Here is a 20,753-nt window from a genome sequence, read left to right as displayed (position 1 = left end):
TACACAGATAGCAAATTTAGTTTTGTATATAGAAGGATTGTAAGCATACACATCTAGGGGTTACCCAGTAAACCATGAATATTTTATCTATTCCCCGTGAAATACAGCTAACATATGGTTGTGGTACATCCCAGGCAGATGTCATTTAAAGCACACAACGGGAGGTGCTAGCCAAAGAAATACTCATTTGTAAAAGTAAACGTATAACCCTTGCAATATGATGTACCACAACCACACATGAGAAAAGTCAGGAACTTATTTTATTTTAAAATAAACATTGGAGATACCCCCCCATTCCCCACCACCCTACAAAAAACTTTTGAATGTGGAATGTTCAACAGCCTATCCATTTTAGGTTACAAAACCAGCAAAAACTCCAGTTGTCTAACAATGAATGTTTGAGAATCGTTCTTGTGTTTTGTTTTTGTTTTTCTTCAGTGGCTGAGCACCTACTGGAAATACCATTAACTTAGTATTAGTAGCCTTTGCTGAAAAGATGGGATTAATTCTCCATGAATTCAAAGTGGGATATGACAAGCAGCAATAAGTTCATAGGCACACAAAACTAGTGCTCAAACTGCTAGCACAAATTCCAACAGTACATAAATTACTAAACTGTCATCTCCATCAAACTTGTGACTCTCCCTATGCATCTAAGTGAAGGAATCGCCACTTTGAATATAAATGCCTCCATGAGAAAAAGATAGAATTCAATTAGGGTTAGACAAAAGATAAATGCAAGTACTACAGAAATAGCTGCTGGAGATAACCATAAAATTTGAAACACTAACAATGCATGGGGTGAACCACATAAGCTGCTAGCTGTTGAACACCAGTGTTTCAAGATACAACTTTTATAAACATGTTTTATTTGTTTTGCTTATACCATCAGAACTGAAACTACTGTCTGTCATCTCCCTAAAATAGGGAAATCAATCTAAAACACATACTGGTGCTTTTCAAAAGATAGCAATTTAAAAGGGTGGTAGCAGCAGGCATTTCATATCTTTTTCTTTTAAAAACCTTCAGGCTGCAGGAAAAACATGTGACCAAGAGTGTTATGATTATCCATTAGATATTTTCATCAGTACCTGTACCAATTTAGGTGACAATACAGCAAGATCCGAGGATTAGTGACAGACAATGTATGTTATAAGGAATGATATATAGTACCAATCCTTATAAAAGTCATTGTCGAAGAAAATGTTAAGTGTTCAAAAAGGTATCTAAATACTTCACATTTAGTACAGAAGCGGCCATCCAGATTACATCCCATATTTGTTGCATATTTTTCAAAAAGTGCCAATCAAAGCCTAATTTTGCATTTTGGCTTTGTCTTATACAGTATCAGCTGTTAAAAAGCAATTTACATGTGTTTGTAACCAGTCGTTTGGCCAAGGATGAAGAGTGCTGTGTCAAAGCTGGTAGCCAGCCTTATATTAAGGGCCCATGCATAATTTGGTATGCATCTTAACGTTCAGTGCTCCAATTTAACTGGAAAAGCTGTGAAATGCAGTTGTTCTGCCAAACCACACTCCACTCCTTCCTTCTTCAAGGGAAATATTTTAGTTTTGTCAATTACCATTGAATAACTCTAGGGCTGACTTGTAGATTTGATCCAATGTCAAAAGTCAATCTTGCTCTTTCCAAGCCACTTCAAATAACTATGGAGATATCACCCCGTAAAGTGTATTATGTTTTACTCCTAAGCAAGGGTGAGGAATCTGAGTATCATGTGCAAGGCTCAAGATGACGCTTAGGACAGAACATGCAGAATAAAAATAGTTTCCTTCCATATCCAGGTAATATAAAGCTGACAATTGTAGTCCTGTCTTTATGGGATGAAAACAGTCCCTTTACAATAAGTTTCCTGAAAGGGAGAACAAATAGATAATAACTCTTCTGGTAACATATTATGGTACACTGGCCAGTGTGTTTTTGGCGTTTAAACATAATCCTGTGAATCAGATTAATTCACTTGCTGAGTGTTCATTTGCGGCATCCCTCTGTTGGGTCTTGGGGGCCCTCCACGACCTAGAAGACAAAAATGGCATTTGGTTTTTCTTTCAAATATTATTTGTTTTGCCTTCAAGCAGATTTTTCATCTGAAGTCAAGAAGCATGTGGGCAGCTTGTCACCACATTATTAGGTTTAAGAGGTCAATTCTTCAGTGTTCACCTGTCCTGGAAGTTGTCATGCGCAAATTTGCTCATGTTCTCTAGCTAAAAGAAGAGTAGAGCTAATGGAGTATTCCACCAGTACTCATTCATTCATTCATTCAACAAGTATTTATTGAGTGCCTACTGTGTGCCAGGCACTGTCATCAGGCGTTGGAAATAGATACAGCAGTGAAGACAGACAAGGTACCTGCTCTCATGGAGCTTACATTCTAGTGTACACTCTAGCTTACATTTCAGTAGTAAGTAACATCATACTATCAAAATTAATAAAAGCACCAGAATGAAAAACAGACCTTGTTACCTAAACTGTTAAAAAGAAACTACATAACATTCAAAATTGTATAATGACTTGTAACAGATAAAATAACTTTTTACATGCTGTTAAAACAGATTTTTAGCTACCAGTCAACTCAACTTTCATAGAATATGCTACAAGGTGAGAAAGAACATAACCCACATTCACATGCAAATATCCTTTGATACTTCAAGTCAATAATTCCCAAGTGATCCATTAATTTAAAAATGCACCTTTTTGCTGGCCAGTTTCTACTAGCATTGAAATCAAAGTACTTTGTAATTCCTCCTTAATATACATTTTATACATGTGATGGCCAAAACCTAGAGGAAACCTATTCAGTTTAACTTCCCTTAAATCAGAGAACCATTTAGAACTTCAGATCATATGAAATGCTACCTCTAATTGTTACACAGGTTGACTTTCTGCCCAAATGAGGAAGCAGTGTTCCTATGGTAATAGACAAAATCAGAAACTCTTTAAACCTACAATTTTTAAATATAGTTCAGTAAGTTAGTTAGGATTTTGTATGTTTTACTTAAAAGTCAGAAATAATTTGACATTTATATCGCTATTAGTGATCCAAAGGCATTGAAATTTCAATTAGTTCTATCATTTCTAAATGGTTCTCTAAATGTAACTATGGCTTATCTGGCCATTAAAGTGTTTCTGACTCTAAAATATAATATGCATGTTCAAAAATGAAAGAGGAATAATAAATTTATATAAATGTTCAATCTCATTCCAAAAATGTCTTACAAAAATGTTTCAGTAAGTACTTCCTAAAAACATTTAGCAGGTTTTAGGACCTGAAAAATAATTTGCAGTTGGAAAAACACTTTTTCTAAGGAGGAGAAATGTTCTAGTTTTCAAGACAATTTATATAGTAACAGGGAAAGTCATTCAAAAAATTAAATTTGGGTTCAAGGTAAGTTTTAGAAACAGAGCATTTCATTTAATCCCTAGCAACAAGTCTGGTAATGATAAATGTATTCCTAACATGTAACCTACATGCAGACTATGGAACAGCTCTTCCAAGGCCAGAACAGAAGCTCCACTTAGGAGCTAGGATCACCACCACAAAATATTACCTCGTGGGGCTCCCCGTGGTCCACTCTGCCCAGAGCCTCGCTTGAAATTCTGCTGATATCCATCCTAAAAGACAAGCTAGTTAGTACTGAAGAAAACGTAATTTTTTTTAATGCTTTCTCATCTATCTATTCTTAGTGTCTCACACAGAACACAAAATTTGTCCTTATTCTTTTTAGACATTTCAATATATAATAGCCAGAAGTTATTCTGTAATTTACTTCTGTTACTCTCAAGAACACTCAATGAAATATCTCTGCTCTTAAAAATCATTTTTTTTCTCCGACACAAATTTATTTTTATTTAAGTGTAATTAACATACAGTATTACATTAGTTTTAGGTGTACAATATAATGATTCAACAATTGTATACATTTCTCAGTGCTCAAGGTAAGTGTACTCTTAATCTCTTTTATCTGTTTCACCCATCCCCCCTATCTACATCCCCTCTAGCAACTACCAAATTTGTTCTCTATTTATAGAGAGTCTCGTCTTTTGTCTTTTTGTTTCTTAAATTCCACATGAGTGAAATCATATGGCATTTGTCTTTCTCTGACTTTTTTCATTTAGCATTATACCCTCTAGGTCCATCCATGTTGTTGCAAATAGCAAGATTTCATTCTTTTTTGTAGCTGAGTGATATTCCATTGTGTATATATACATCTTCTTTACCCATCTATTGATGGGACACTTGGGTTGCTTCCACATCTTGATTATTAGAAATAATGCTGCAATAAACAGAGGGGTGCGTGTATCTTTTCGAGTTAGGGTTTTCATTTTCTTGGGCTAAATACCCAGTGGAATTATTAGATCATATGGTAATATGGTTTTTAATTTTTTAAGAAGCCTCCATACTGTTTTTCATAGTGGCTGCACCAATCTGCATTCCCACCAATAGGGCATGAAATCATTCTCTTTTTAACAGACTCTAAAAAATGAGTACCTATACTAGAGTGCTAGGGAAAGCAAAAGTCACCATTCTCCATAATAAAGTATCTTGTAAAAATGTGCAAAATTAGCCTCAAATTACTTAGTTACCCAAGTCCAAACAACCCCATCAGTCTGTTTCATTGGCTTATTTAGGTCAGGTTTATATTTTAAAGCAACTTCTACCTACCCGTTGATAGCCAGAGTAGTCCCGGGGAGCACTGAACTGAGACTGTGTGTAACCACTGTTTGGAGTGTTAGAGAATGAAGGGCGGTAACCATCATATCCTCCTAAAATTTAGGACAAGAAAATAATTTTCTTATCTAAATGAGAAATTTTTACTTTCTTACTACTGACCAAGGGAAGAACTGAAAAATTATAAGCCATGCCAGTAATTCAAATTAATTTCTAATTCCCCATCCTGATCCAATCTGTTCCTAAATTTCTGAGTATTAATTTCCTTAGAAGAGGACATTTTCACCCATCCATGCACACACACACACCCCACATACAAAAAAAATCCCCATAAACTCTGATAATGGAAAGCAATTATCCCCTCAGAGACATGGAAAACATGGATTTGACACATACAAAAAAAAACCCATTACCAATTTTGTCAATTTAAATAACCTATAATATACTAAAAATGTTTAAAATGTTTAAGCTGTACATGGGAGATTAACACAAAGATACATACATATCTTTCCCAAAAACCTCATGACATATTTCTATTTTACAAATCAAAAAGGAACAAGAACTTGCTACTTTTTTTTTTCTTTACCTCTGAATCCATTGGCAGGGCCCCTGTACCCATTCATTAAGCCTCTAGCACCACGGGAGCCACCACGAGACACACCACGACTATTGTAATAGGGCTGACTGCTACGTGGAAATCCAGTGTTCTGCTGGGGAGGCTGCTGGTGGTTACCAGTCACTTGATGGGGCTGGTCCTGGGAACCATGGTAAGTGCCAACCACTATGATAAAAAGAAAAAATTTATACACACACACACAGAGCTCATTACAATTTGTTCTTTCACGTTTTCTGGGTTAAGAAGTGTCTTATACCTTCTCCTCAAATCATCTTTAAATAAATTTTAATATTTCCAATAAGGAAACCTACACATAAGTCCCTATTTTTCTCCTGCCCATATATTAAGCAATTCTCCAACAACAGTTCCAAACTTTTGGAAGCACACAATGTTTGAGAGCACAAAACTCTATCCCTTCCAAATGGAATGAAAACCTGTATTATTAAACATCTTCTGAGAGGCATCTGCCTATTAGCACAAGAGACCCACAATAATTCAAAAGATCTTACATACTAAAACAGTACAATTACCACTGTGTATCATTTAATTATTTTTCCACTATAAAACTCCTTAGTGGTAGAAGCTTTCTTATTCTTTTAAATTTCCCTTGACACGTTAATGAAACCTACAAAACTATGCTCTCCCATAGCTAAACAACCGTATGGTAGAATACTCAGTCAATTATGAAGGTAAATTAGCAGAAGTCTTCAACTTACACCTCCTTTAATGCCTGATTCCATTTCAAGTACTTTTAACGTACAACCAATTAAGAAGACAGTTAAATAGTACTCACACTGGCACTCAACTTGATGAGGTAAAGAAAAGATTCTAGAAGGTTCACACTACCTTGCACACCCCCCTCCTTCCACAATGGGAAGTCTAGAATCTAGAAATCTTTAAAAATTAAGCCCAGAGGTACCTTTCGGGTATTAACCAATGTTCGCAATGCACAGGGGAGAAAAGACAGGATACTAACACTACCTTTGGGAGGTGAGGAAGGTATAGGCTAGAGGAAGGCCCACGCCCCAATAACAAAAAACAGCCAGCCCAAACCCCCCATGTTTAGACAGAGAGAAAAGGTGGTGTACCTCTTGAAAAACTTGACCAGATATATTTTGTGGCCTCAGGAAACCCCAAATACATTTATCGGTTCTTAAAATACTATTTTGCAACGAAAAAGCTAAAGTGTGCCTAGTGGAAGGGATGTTATGGCTCCTTTTTGAACTGTGCAATTAATGGACTAATTACACTATTCACTGTGGTCTTTCTACACAGACTGCCTTTCCCTACATTCCTTAAATTTAAAATTACAGGTAAATATCATGATTACAGGTGACATTTTCTATCTAAAGAGAGTCATTCATATGCATGTAGAGAGTGGCAAAAGAAGTGAATTTTCACCTCACTTTTTATCAATAAGAATTTTATTAGTCTTGGCCAAATTTCACTGCAAGGAAACTCATAGCAATAAATAAAACTCATACAATTAAAGTGTGGTCTTTATTTTAAAATACCAGAATTACTTAAAAAACAACAAAACCCCCAGAATTTCTATTGAAGTGTTTGTACAGCATAAACTCTTAAGTCCATAAATAGCCAGATTCTTGCCGTATCCTTTTTTCATGATGTTCCTAACTAGATACTACAATTTGCTGTAGAGCAGGTGTACTGGGGGCCCATTGTGCTGACATGCTTATGAGTACATGGCAATAATTAAAGGAGCCTGAGCACAAAGCCCAGCTTTATCATTCAGAAGCTGAACATAGATAGCCTAATGGATAAATATCCATCAGATTACAGCTGATTCAAACTTCCTACTAATTAGTGAGTGCTAAATACTACAGGGATATGTAAGAATTTAGTACTGAAAAAATCCATAATGTTCATCAAAGTCTATCAAGAAATTAGATGATTAGAATATTTCATAGTTATTTCAATCAGTCTGATAAAATTAAACTATTAACTCCTATGATTTTAGCAAGGTTTGCTAGTTTGTTGTGGGATATTCCAATTAAACAACCGAGGATCTAAATAACCAAAGACCTAAGCAGGTATTTCTAATGCCTTACAAAGTTAAGAAATCTAAGATATCTCTATCTACATTGTTATGACAGGTATGGTAACTAGCCAACTTACGTATGACCCTACTTGCCAAAAAGGATTTTATTTCAACCTAGTTCTACCAAATGCAGCCACCAAGAGATTTCTGCATGTTTTACTGATTATAATTAGCACACTGACAACTCCTTACTGCTTAACTTTGTATAACTGACTTAACTACCTACCAGGTATCATGCTAGCCGGCTTTAATTAATTAGCAATTAAAAGTAAAGTAGATCATAATCTAACAAGTTCCACTAAAATCACAGAATGAAACAGAGATATTATGAAAGCTTACTGACCAAAGGAAAATGGGTATGAGGCCTCCCAAAAAGTGCACATAATTCACATACAATAAATATGGACTTGATTTAATTCAGGATCTGCAACAAAAATTCCATAAAGTCTACTACTAGAACAAAAACTTGTGGACACTGCCACTTTAAAGTGTAAACCCTCCTGGGGCGCCTGGGTGGCGCAGTCGGTTAAGCGTCCGACTTCAGCCAGGTCACGATCTCGCGGTCCGGGAGTTCGAGCCCCGTGTCAGGCTCTGGGCTGATGGCTCAGAGCCTGGAGCCTGTTTCCGATTCTGTGTCTCCCTCTCTCTCTGCCCCTCCCCCGTTCATGCTGTCTCTCTCTGTCCCAAAAATAAATTAAAAAAAAAAAAAAAAGTTGAAAAAAAAAATTTAAAGTGTAAACCCTCCTAACACTGTCAGTAATGGTGTTGGAAAGCAAGCAGCCAAGGAAGGGACACTGGTTTTCCTACCTGTTTGAAGCTGTTCTTGCTGCAGGTCTGTTTGTTCTACTTGGTGAGGCTGACTAGAAAAGCTCTGGTTGTAACTGGCCTGGTACTGATTTTGCTGTTTCAAAGTTTCTGGTTCATTAACAGGAGGAACTGGGGCATTCATATTGAACACCTGTAAGTAAATAAAGTAAATGATTACTTCTTCCCCTTATTGCTAACAATTTCCCTACTTTTAAGATGACAGACCTCAATATTGGTTTTACTGAAAAATGTAAATACATTACAGAAGTCTCAAACACACACGTATATTCCCCCCATATACATATTTATTTATATTTATACATATATACACACACACACACACACACACACACACACACCATATAGCACTTCAAGGAGAGCATAACTGGGTTTCAAAATTTAAAAATACAAAAATCAGCAGTCTTGAAAATGTTACTATAAATAAGAAATCTTTTAAGAGATGCAAACCACTGATACAATGTCACTTACAGAAATTAATTCTATGAATATTTTATTCATTTAAATTTTCTTCTTATTGACATTTTAACCAAAAGTTAATATTTTAAGTATTTAATCCTATAAACTTTCCCATGAGCACTGATTTAACTGTATCCCATCAATTACAATATTCTCATCCTTTCCTAGAAATTCTGCAATTTAGGGATGCTTACTGAAAAACCAGGATGAAGTATAACAGGTGAAATTTATTATGAGAAACTTCAGTAAAATAAAAGATTAAGCAAGTATGGGAAAATGTAGACAGTTGTTAAATCTCGGTAATGACTTACATACACAGATACAGTAGTCTACTTTTCTGCATGTTTACTTTTGTTAACCAAATCTAAAGGATGAAACTACAAAACAGTAAGATATGAGAGCACATAACTCCTAAGACTCAAATTTATCTCTGGGAGCAGGAAAAATCAGAGTTTATCAATTAAATATACTCTATAGTTGGGTAGATGCACACTCAAGCACAAAGTTAAATGAAGACTTTTCTGTTGAGACTTTGGCATGATGATAGTACACACTAGCCATTTAATGTTAGTTTAATTTACTTACCGTTTGCATGGATTGGAATGGAGCTGCGTTTACATTGATTCCACTGCTATGTAACGGTTTGCTTGTCCCAGCCTGGAACACCTGAGGCTGAGAAGCAGCCGGAAGGGATGACGATGCTGTAGTCTGGTCTGTATTTAAAGAGATTGTTGCCTAAACACAAAGTAAACAGATGCACTTTAGTGATAAACTAAATTTAGCCAAGTCTACTATCCAAGTCTTAGTATGTTAAGAAATTCAACTGGGGCGCCTGGGTGGCTCAGTCAGTTAATTAAGCATCCAACTCTTGATTTCAGCTCAAGTAATGATCTCACAGTTCCTGAGTCAAGGGGGTCTGCACTGACAGCATGGAGCATGCCTGGGATTCTCACTCCCTCTCTCTCTTCCCCTCCCCCATTCATGTTCTCTTTCTCTCTCTCTCAAAATAAATAAACTTAAAAAAAAAATTCAACTGGGGCGCCTGGGTGGCGCAGTCGGTTAAGCGTCCGACTTCAGCCAGGTCACGATCTCGCGGTCCGTGAGTTCGAGCCCCGCGTCAGGCTCTGGGCTGATGGCTCAGAGCCTGGAGCCTGTTTCCAATTCTGTGTCTCCCTCTCTCTCTGCCCCTCCCCCGTTCATGCTCTGTCTCTCTCTGTCCCAAAAATAAATAAACGTTGAAAAAAAAAAAAATTAAAAAAAAAAAAAAAAAAAATTCAACTATTTCATAACAGCAAAATACTTGTATTGCATCACAGCAAAATAACGTATCGCATGCATTAGGTCCAAAAAGAGTCACAACATTAATAATTTACCTCTGCCCAATTCATAATAAGTGCCTATCAAGTTTATGTTACCTAGTAACAGAAACTTGCCTGAATCTGGTCAATTGGTTCCTTTTGTGGTCGTTGCTCTGTAGCATGAGAAGGCTGGTACAAGGGTTGAGATGCTGTATACCCCTCACTTGTGGATGAAACCAAAGGAACCTACACAGAAATAAAGCAATCAAAGCTGTTTTCTGTTATAAACCAACTCTAATACTGACAGGGCTAAGAAGTAGACAGATATACCTGTTAAATAGACTATAAAATCTAACAACTGCAAAAAATACATATGATACTAAAGATGAACATTAAATAAACCCAATCCAGTTATGAAGTCCCCCACAAATGCTTCTGAATGGCAACATTTACACTAAATTTTAGAATTATGAAATTTAAAATGTGTCTTCTCAAATTTTACTGTTTGAAATAAAAAAGCATATTCCTTACTATCATAAACATAAGATTTAACCAAAAAAATTATTTTTAAGTTATTAATACCAAAGTAAACATAAACATGGAAATAAAAGTAGACAGCTACCCTCACCAGACTTGTACAATGATAAAATTCATACCTGACTTTCATTACGCTAATTAAAGAAAGAGACCCAAGAACAGATTAAAAACAAATATGCAACAATATTTCTATCATTCCTACCTGTGTAGCTTCTGGTTGTACAGGAACTTGATTAGGCTGAGCAAGTCTAGATTCAGAATGAACTGCAAAATTGACCAAAAGCAACACTGTTATCCAAAATCAAATTTCTTCAGAGAAAATTTCTATAGCCAAATCCTAAAAAACACTTTTTGGTGATCATGAAAAGAATTAGGCAGGATCTTAGCTTTCAAGTGAGCATTTTGGTTCCCTGGTAGTCATTATTAGTATACTCTCACAATTGCTTTTATTTCTAGAAGGCATAACCCTAATCTGTTTTCTAACTCTTGGTAGAGATGTTACAGAGATAGGAGTACCCTTTACTTTAGAGAAATCCTAACTACCCTACCAAACTAACTGTGTCATTAAACATGCTTTTATTCAGCAACTCGTTTTATGAAACTGAAGATATTAAATATTTTATACAGTTCCAACTTTTGTGCCCTTAATGCCATGTTCTGGGAAAAAAAACCAAGACTCAAAATTACTAATGGTCCTTGAGAAAGACAGTCCACTTAACCCAAAGAACACACCAACAACTCTATTTGGTGCTACTACTTCTAAAAATGGTGTAAGACTATTAAGAGTTTGAAACTTCAACTGTCTTTTGACTCATCTTCTCCTTTCCTCTTAAGCATCCTCTTCTTTCCCACTTAGACCGTTGCATCTCATTTTTATTTAAGTAATAAAATGCTCAGAAATTCTCCCAAAAAGCTGCAAGCATCCTTCAGAGAAGGACACCCCTATTATTTTTATGCTAAAATGAATTTTGAAACTTAAAAAGCAAAGCAAAATTTCATTTATCTAAATTACAGGAAATGGTTCCCACAGGGCTGGAAGGGAGGATAACTAGTGACTGGAGGTACACGCAAATAGGCTTCTGGAGTACAGGTAATGTTCCGGTTCTAGGTGCTGGTGTGTTCAGTTTGTGAAAACTCTTCAAACTCTACATTTGCACGTACTTAAGTCTATATGACAATAAAAAGTTTAAAAAAACGGAACCAGAGTTATTCATATTATAGGAATAAAGAACATTTCTTATCAAATTAAAAGACACAAAATCCAAAAGTTAAGCAAACGTTAAAAGGGAAAAATTCATTTTCACATTTTTTACAAAACCTGAAAGCACTGGCCCTATATTTCTCACACAAAAATGTACAATTACTAACCTGGAGGGCAAACCAGCTGGGGCATATCCATGTTTTGTGTTGGATTCATAGGCTGTGCAGATACAATGGCAGGATCAAGTGTCTGGTTTTCAAAATCCAGCATTGAATCCTGCAAGTTAGGATATAATGGAATTAAATAATGTAAACACTTAAACCTTCAGTTAGTTAGTGTCTGACTGAACTGCACCTACCTGTATGAAATTATAGGGCCCCTGCATTTGCGCCATAAGATCCTGGACTCGCTGTCTTCTCACAAGGGGATCTGCCTGAGCCACTGGAGTCAGAGAGTGGGGCTCTGGTACTGAAGGAGATGCAGCTTGAGGTTGCTGCTGGAGTGAATTTACCACCTAAAGTGGAAGAAGTGGGGGGAGATGCAGACTGGTAGAATGAAAGAGCTCCATTCATGACCATCACAACAGGTCCCTGAACTATGTATGGAACTACATTATAAACAAGATAGTCAGCTTTAATATAGCTACTCCAACTGACAATTATCCCAAATTTAACATTCAGTGCTATTGCTTCTACAGTGTTCTCTACTCCACATGATTGCCACGTACCTTTTCAGATTTACTTTATAAACCGCTTTCAAAGGAAGGAATACCCATGCTTACTTCCAAAAAAACATATTGTGCTTAAACTGCTCTGCCTTCTATAGTAAGTAAATTTATATTTATCAAATACATATCCACCTCAGTACCTGATAAACAGCACTCAAGAAAAGTTACTATTTATCATCAAATTTTGAGTTCCCACCATTTCATTCTTTCTGCCAGTACCATAGAATCAAGCCCTATCACCTTATCTAAATTGCTACAAAAGCCAAAACTCACTATATCTACCTTTTTCCTAGCTCTAATAATTTCTGATTATTATTGTTACTAATTCCCTGCTCTTCTAGGAAATCTAATTTTTATTACATCAGTCAAAATTTACATTCTGTCTGGCTTTTAAACCTGGGCAACTCATACCTGGTAAGCCTCAGTAAGTCATAACCTTATTTTCTTTTATAAGCAATAGTGAGATAATCATCATTACCTAAACTGATCACAAAGACCAACTGATCTGTCATCTACATCAGGCTGGTCAAAAAATTCCTTAGAATCCCATATGGATAGCCTTTAAAAAGACCCTACCTGCCAAGTACTTAAAAACAAACCATACTGGCATGGTGCTAAGTGTGATAATATACTTTTCTCCCTCAATAAAATGCAAAAAAGTACTTAACTACAAAGCACTGTTACTTCCCAGTCTTTTCCTACTATGCCAACCCATACTTTCCATTCCTAATGTTCAACAAAACAAATATGCTAATTCATTTCTACCTGCATATCCATGCTAATATATACCTATTATCTGACTTCCCTGAAAATACACACCAAATCTACTTTTAGTCAAGGCTCAGTAGGTTCGCACACCACCATTACATAGATCTTTTACATCTTATTTTCTTCTAAACCTCCTCTAGTATTTCTGAACTGCCTTGCATAATTCAGCAAATACAGACTGTCTTGGTAGGGTTTCATGGAACAGTGTTTTCATCTAAACTAGGTAACTTTCTGGGGTCAGGGGCAGGTTATCAGTAGTATGTTTTGGCACATCAATAAGAGCTAAAAGTACTACTACAATTGCACCTTTGGAGAATGATAGAAGACATATTATTTTTTCTGCACTTTAGAGATATGAATACATAAAAGAAGTCACCTAAAAGAGGATGGAAAGGATGGTTGGGACTAATTTGGTAAGGCATTTGATTTTATCTTATAGGCAACATGGCACCATCAAAGAGTTTCAAGTGAAAGTAACTTAATCAAAACTAACTTTTCTAATAATTGACCTGTAAAAGTGAATAGGATGGCCTGGGGCAGTTAGAAAAGAAAAATATGAAGAGAGCCTCTGAACTAGACATGAGGACCTGAAAAAAGGTAATGTCAATTAAGGGACAGAATTAGGAAACACCAGAAGTCTAGCGCATTAGGGAGAAAGAGGAGTCTAAGAGGAAACTCCAATATATCCCTTGGAAGGTGGGCCTTTTCTGGAGGTTATCTATGTGGGAGCCCAGATTTTTAAACAGCAGCCTGGTATCGACAATAGAAAATCATGTACTTTAATAACCTTAGATAACTTTTTTTTCCCATATCCACAGATAACTTTATATAAATTTTCTGTAGCTAGATCAGCAGAGATTCTATTAAACATACACAGGGATAAACAAATTACTTTTTAAAACATAATGATCCTGTTATGTGTACTAAGTTTAATATGACAGTAAATGTACTAATAATGCAAAAAACTAAATCTGTTCTTAGGAGAGATAAAAATGACTAATTAAAACAAAAGACACCAACTTTGCAACTGAGAGAACTCTTACCTCAACTGTTTCAACTGTCCACTCATCTACCTGCTCCTTTTCACCACTGCTGAACTGTGTTTCTGCCATAAATTGTCTATTTACATACTGCAAAGCAAAATAAATGTTTGAGAATTGTTTGAAAGGCAGAAAAGGAAAGCTAGCATTAAATAAAAATCATACCTCTGTTGATTCAACTTCGCTTTGTTCCGTGTATTCTTCTGCTGGCTCGGGTTCTAAGTAGTTAAAAATTGACATAAATGAGTGTTAAGAAAGTATTTTTTTTTATTAGCAATTCATTTCAACTCCAAATAAGTTAACAGTTTACCATCAAACAGCCGGAATTTATTTACAAAGTTACAATAGTTAGCATTAAGTTTCTGTATTTTATCATTCTTACAATATTTAGAGTTTTCTTTACCATTTATTACAGAATAAATTAGGCTCAAGAGTAGTTATTCTGGACTAGGTATAATGCCAATAAAGACCTAAGTTAAAACCTCTCTATTCTTAGAGTACTATCATACAGCAACATACAGATTAAAAATCTTACTATTTTAACCTACTTGGTAAAGTGGTTGGGGGGATGGAGAGGAGGCTTACTATGTCCATCTGCAACCATAAATTCCACCAATGTGCAATCTTCCCTTCTAGTTTCAACCTAATAGCTAAGACTTGTGTAAAGTGCTTACTATGTGAGAGGCACCATATATATACTTTCACGTACTGCTTTCTCACCAGAGATAAACAGAGAAATTCAGTCACTCGCCCAAAGTTACATAGCTAATGAGCGTCAAAGCCAAGATTACAATCCAGGCAGTCTGATTCTTTTCAACCATTTCAAAATTCATACTCTGACAATGTTTCCAATGGTACTGAGAATTTTATTCATCAACTTAAGTTATAAAAGTATTCCTGGTAAGTGCTTACCTACATATTAGTGTTGTACTAAAGTTAATTTGAAAAGATCCCTTGCCACTGAGAAATTTATGGTTCAGGATTAGAGTTATAATCTCCCCATCATTTAACATACACACACACACCCTTCATACTATTCACTTCATATACTGGCATGGTAAACAACAATAAATCTAGGTATGTCAGCCAAAATGTACTTAAAAAGTCCTAAAACATTTCCCCTCATCTGTACTCCAGGCCAGCAATATTGCAACAAAAAAAGTTATCAGTTTGTAATAGTGATCAAGACCAGTAAGTAAATGATAGATCTTCAAGACCTCTGGGAATTATTCTTAATATGCATTGTTTTAATGTTTTGTTGTGCTTAAAGCTCCTTTAAAACTCTCAGTGTGCATACATAACTAAATAAATGCAGAGCTTGAACTTGTGGCAAAGGAGAGTAAAACCAAGATTCCTACACTACAGCTCATATCCACCTAAGTACTCACCAGCTTCAGCTACCTGATCTTCAGCTGCAGGTGCTGAGGCTGCCTCTTCTTCCTCACATAGCCCATTCTGGTGGTTGTGAGTGCTATCAAAGTAGTTTGACTGGAAAACACGCTCAACAATTTCCTTTAGAGCTTTATCTAAAAACAGAACATGAATTATAATGTTAGACTATCGGGCATGCCTGACCTGAGTAAGATTCAATATGCTACAAAATGCTGTGGTAAGAAAAAAACCTTATCAACTGTTACTGAAACATACATATAAAAAACACTGAAGTCCACTAAGGACAGAAATTATGGGATGATAGAGAACAAGAAGAATCTATTAGTACTAAACTTTATATATTTCATGTAACTGCAAGAAAAAAAAAAGCTGACAGTTATCATTTATTCATTATTTATTTAGCACCTACCTATATGTTAGGCAATGTGCTAGGCAATGGGGCTACAAAATATGTAAGATACAGTATATGCCCTCCCTAAGTTTCCCTAAGTTTACAGTCCAATAGAGAAAAGTTATCAGATATAAAAGCAGTGAAATCACATCTGTGAAACGTACTACAAAGAGGTACAATGGATTGAACCTAATCAGAGAGAGGCACAGGAAGCTTTCCTGGTGTGTGAATGCTGCAAGAGCAGAGATCTAGAAGATGAGTAGTAGAAAGAAGTGTTTCAAGGCAGAAGCAACACCATTTACAAAGCCCTGTATAAAGGATAAGGATATAGAAAAGGGGTACCAAATACAAGAAAATGAAAGCATGCACTGTAGCTGAGGAGGGATAGGGAGGAAGAAAAAGTATACAGACTAGTCTGGAGAAACTGATTAAGAGCCAGAACATGCAAGGTCTTTAAATTAAAGACAAATGTATATAAAATTTAATTTAAAAGACAGCCATTAAAAAATTTTAAAGAGGGATGGGGAGGGTGGATTCAGTTAAGAGAATACACTAAGGGAGAAACGTAGGAGAGACAGATTCAGAAGATATTTGAAAGGCAAAAAACTGTCACAATTTGGTACACACTAAGATATGAGAGGGCAGAGCAGCAGGTGAAGGAGTGTGTCAAGAATTCATCTCAGGTTGCCTGGGTGGCTCAGTCAGTTAAGCGTCAGACTCTTGATTTTGGCTCAGGTCAGGAGATTGAGCCTGGCCCTTGGACTCCTCGCTGAGCATGAATAGCCTGCTTAAGATTCTCTCTCCCCCTCTCACTCAAAAACTACAACAAAGAAGAATCTCAATTTCCTGGCCTTGAAAACATAGAATATACCTATGTACATAGAATGTATCTATTCCCTAATCAGTCACTATACAGAAAAATAAAACTTCCCAGGACTATATTAAAATATCATAAAATTACCTCTATTAACAATAAAACTACCAACAACTTTTTCTATGCCAAACATTTCATGTTTTCCTTCCCCACTTCAGAGGCTCACAACTCAAAACTATTCATTTTAAAAAACTTATGCAGGGTTGGGGCGCCTGGGTGGCGCAGTCGGTTAAGCGTCCGACTTCAGCCAGGTCACGATCTCGCGGTCAGTGAGTTCGAGCCCCGCGTCAGGCTCTGGGCTGATGGCTCAGAGCCTGGAACCTGTTTCCGATTCTGTGTCTCCCTCTCTCTCTGCCCCTCCCCCGTTCATGCTCTGTCTCTCTCTGTCCCAAAAATAAATAAATGTTGAAAAAAAAAAATTTTAAAAAAACTTATGCAGGGGCACCTGGGTGGCTCAGTTGGTTAAGCATCCGACTTTGGCTCAGGTCATGATCTCATGGTCCGTGAGTTCGAGCCCCATGTCGGGCTCTGGGCTGACAGCTCAGAGCCTGGAGCCTGTTTCAGATTCTGTGTCTCCCTCTCTCTCTGACCCTCCCCCGTTCATGCTCTGTCTCTCTCTGTCTCAAAAATAAAATAAAAACGTTAAAAAATTTTAAAAAAATAAAAAATAAAAAAAATATAAAAATAAAAAATAAAAAACTTATGCATGAGGGACCGCCTGGGTGGCTCAGTTGGTTAAGCAACCGACTCCTGATTTAGGCTCAGGTCATGATCTCATGGTTTGTGAGTTTGAGCCCCAGCGTCAAGCTCTGAGCTCACAGCACAGAGCCTGCTTGAGATTCTCTCCCTCTCTCTCTCTGCCTCTCTCTCTCTCAAAATAAATATATAAGCATTAAAAAAAATCTGAAAACTGAATGCACATAAAAATACTAACTTGAATACATTAGTAACTTTTCATTAGTTATAAAGATGTTACATTCCTAAGGTAAGTAAACAAGACTAGGCAAAAAACACCATAACAAGATATAAACTTATACTTTAACCCTTGTTACTCATCAATAACGTTCATGAAAAATTGATCAGGCTTGAACTAAAACTACTTTTTTAAGCTAACAAGTTTATACACATATGTAAATTTCTTCCTAATAAAACTTCTGTACATATTTGTGGCAAAACTAAAATTAAGAAGACACAAAGATTTCTTTACAAAGAAATACACTAAACAACACAACAAAGAAAATTTTTTTAGTTTATTTTTAATTTTTTTTTTTTAATGTTTATTTTTGAGAGACAGAACACACGCATACATGTGTGGGAGGGGCAGAGAGAGAGCAAGACAGAGGATCCCAAGGGGGCTCTGCTCGGACAGCAGAGAGCCCAACATGGGGTTCAAACCCACGAACTATGAGATCATGACCTAAGCCAAAATCAGACACCCAACTGACTGAGCCACCCCAGAGCACTGAAAAATTCTTAAAAAAAAAAAAAAAAAAAAAGTTTATTTATTTTGGGGGAGAAAGAAGCACAGTAGGGGAAGTGGCAGAGAGCGAGCAAGAAAGAGAATCCCAAGCAGGCTCTGCACAGCACAGAGCCCTACACAGGACTCAATCTCACGAACTGTGAGACCATGACCTGAGCCAAAATCAAGAGTCAGACATTTAAACGACTGAGCCACCCAGGTGCCTCAAGAAAATTATTTCTTAAATGAAAAGATATAAAAGAGTTGTTTCTTCGTATTTGATTTACCCATTTCCTTAAAGCAAATACAATCCAAATTACATCATACAGTTTTGCCAATTAAAGCTTTTAATCCGATTTAATTTTTCACCAAACAGCTAAAAATAAGGTATAAGCACTTTTACCTTAAGATGTTCAAAAATCTACTTCCCTAAACCACCTTTATAAATAGCAAAGATAAGAACCTATTATTTACTAAGAGAATAAACCTAAAACTCCTAATTTACTAATGAAGTGAAGCTTAAATGTCCTTTGTTTTCTTTAAAGTCAATAAACATTGCATATTTGAGGTTAAGGTTTTTAAAAAGCACAAAAGAATACATGTCCTCAAATTATCAGAAGTCTATGAAAAACTAAGAAAAGATGAAGGCAATGACCATGAGTAAAATGTATGAGGTATAGTAAGTATTTTTTCACAAAATTTCAGCCATAAGGAAAAACCAGTCCCTATCTAATACCAAGAACTCTGGAAAGCCTATTCAGTATTAATCTGTCCACCTCAAGCAGAGAGTAAGTTACAAACAAAATCGTGTAAGTCAGGGGATTCCCATCTCTACAGATTTATTGGTTCATGATGGGTTTTTTTTTACTTACACACACACACACACACACACACACACACAGCAGAAAGGAAAAAAAGGAAATAAACCAAAAAGTGAACAGTAGATGAATGTTACTTACACAATTCTAAAAATTTCTCCAATTAACATTACTTTCAAAAAGAAAACTAACTTCTAAAGATTCTTAGTTACAAAATTATATTCTTAGTTACAACAATTATAATACTCACAGGTTGTTCCACATACAGATTTTTCCTTTCCTTCTAGCAAGTCCCATAGGTGAATGGAGGCATGTTCATACTGCTCATTCAACCTTATAATAATAATTAAAAAGCTAATTAATTACCTTTTAGTTGTCAAGCCAACATTTAGAAGTTTCTACTACCAAATACCACTATACCTCAAGCTCATGTCCCGTTCAGGGTCTGCTAATTTGTAGAATTCATCCAACAATGACAATTCCTCTTCAGACAATATTGGCACTCCATTCAATCCTTGCTTCAGATCAGTTCGCACCTCATCATCCCCCAATTTGTCCAAAACATACTGGAGCTCAAGTACAGTTTTTAAACGTTTTTGTTCTGCTTCTTCTCTCATAAGCTGCTCCCGACGTGCAGTCTTCTTTATTGTTTTCTGAATCTGCATAAAAATATTAAGCATAGACATTAAAATGAATTTCACAAAACTCCCAATTTAGTTCAACCAATTTCATTTCCAATGTAAGACATATTTTACTCGATGAGTTATGTGATCCTGATACACAAAATGCTGATTCCTAACGTACAAATAGAGTTTAATATCTAATAACATCATCTGTTTTAAACAGATGTTAGAAATTCAGAACACATCTTTCTTTCCCTATAAGGTATTATCGTAACACTAAATGTTGCCAATAAAACAATATATTTGGGATTTGCTTCAAAATAATCTAGCTGACAGGGAACAAGGGAGTATATCAAACAGGACTGTCCATGAGATAAAAACTGTAGAAGCTGGGTATGGGTACAGAGGTATTCATTATATTCCTTTCTTTAGTTTTGAAATTTTTCATAATAAAAAGTATAAGAATTAAAATTTCTAATTAAGAACCCGAGCCAATTAAAAAAGAAACCCGAGTACAGCAAAATAAAAAAAAATCTTACCTATATCCATCTCCTCTATGGAAAACTGGTCCAAAATTTTCATTTTAAGTACCTACTATCAACTTAAAAAGAGATGCTAAAACCCACCACTGTTTCCTCACAACCCACTGCTAGTATTATATTATCCCAACATTTTGAAAATAGTGACTAAAACTAGCTTGTTTTTATGAATAAGGGGATGCTGGCAGAGAAAAAGAAGGTGGCAGAAGACAAATAAATGCTTAGTACACATGTATTTTTCCCACTACTCTTTTCCTAGTACTCGTCTTTTACTTTCCTGTGAAGGTTGAAGGGAGAACATCAACCAGACTCAAGTACGTCTCTCTCTTCTCATGTCCAGTGTCAGACTGGGCTCAAAGAATGGTCAGAATTTTAAAGAAAGGTCAATCTTTTCAAGAGCCATGAAAGTGTCTTCCTTCCCACCTTCTTCCCCTTTCTCA

At 36.0% G+C, this 20,753-nt stretch overlaps 1 protein-coding gene across 1 annotated transcript in view; it reads right to left on the bottom strand.

The window, feature by feature from the left end:
* Positions 1 to 242: 242 nt before the first annotated feature.
* The window catches only part of CAPRIN1 (cell cycle associated protein 1), a 38,532-nt gene continuing 18,021 nt past the window's right edge, over positions 243 to 20,753 (bottom strand). The window contains exons 5-19 of the mRNA XM_047824021.1: positions 19,572 to 19,810; positions 19,402 to 19,484; positions 15,606 to 15,743; positions 14,383 to 14,435; positions 14,221 to 14,307; positions 12,041 to 12,196; positions 11,850 to 11,958; positions 10,684 to 10,745; positions 10,080 to 10,190; positions 9,232 to 9,381; positions 8,170 to 8,320; positions 5,274 to 5,468; positions 4,682 to 4,782; positions 3,567 to 3,630; positions 243 to 2,034 (exon numbers count right to left, since the gene is read on the bottom strand). Coding sequence (XP_047679977.1) covers positions 1,970 to 2,034; positions 3,567 to 3,630; positions 4,682 to 4,782; positions 5,274 to 5,468; positions 8,170 to 8,320; positions 9,232 to 9,381; positions 10,080 to 10,190; positions 10,684 to 10,745; positions 11,850 to 11,958; positions 12,041 to 12,196; positions 14,221 to 14,307; positions 14,383 to 14,435; positions 15,606 to 15,743; positions 19,402 to 19,484; positions 19,572 to 19,810 — 1,764 coding nt within the window. The 3' untranslated portion in view covers positions 243 to 1,969. The remainder of the gene's footprint in view (positions 2,035 to 3,566; positions 3,631 to 4,681; positions 4,783 to 5,273; positions 5,469 to 8,169; positions 8,321 to 9,231; positions 9,382 to 10,079; positions 10,191 to 10,683; positions 10,746 to 11,849; positions 11,959 to 12,040; positions 12,197 to 14,220; positions 14,308 to 14,382; positions 14,436 to 15,605; positions 15,744 to 19,401; positions 19,485 to 19,571; positions 19,811 to 20,753) is intronic.

The sequence above is a fragment of the Prionailurus viverrinus genome, chromosome D1, assembly GCF_022837055.1.
Source record: "Prionailurus viverrinus isolate Anna chromosome D1, UM_Priviv_1.0, whole genome shotgun sequence".
NCBI lineage: Eukaryota > Metazoa > Chordata > Mammalia > Carnivora > Felidae > Prionailurus > Prionailurus viverrinus.
The sequence above is the reverse complement of the archived record's forward strand: the minus strand, read 5'-3'. Positions and strand labels throughout refer to the sequence as shown.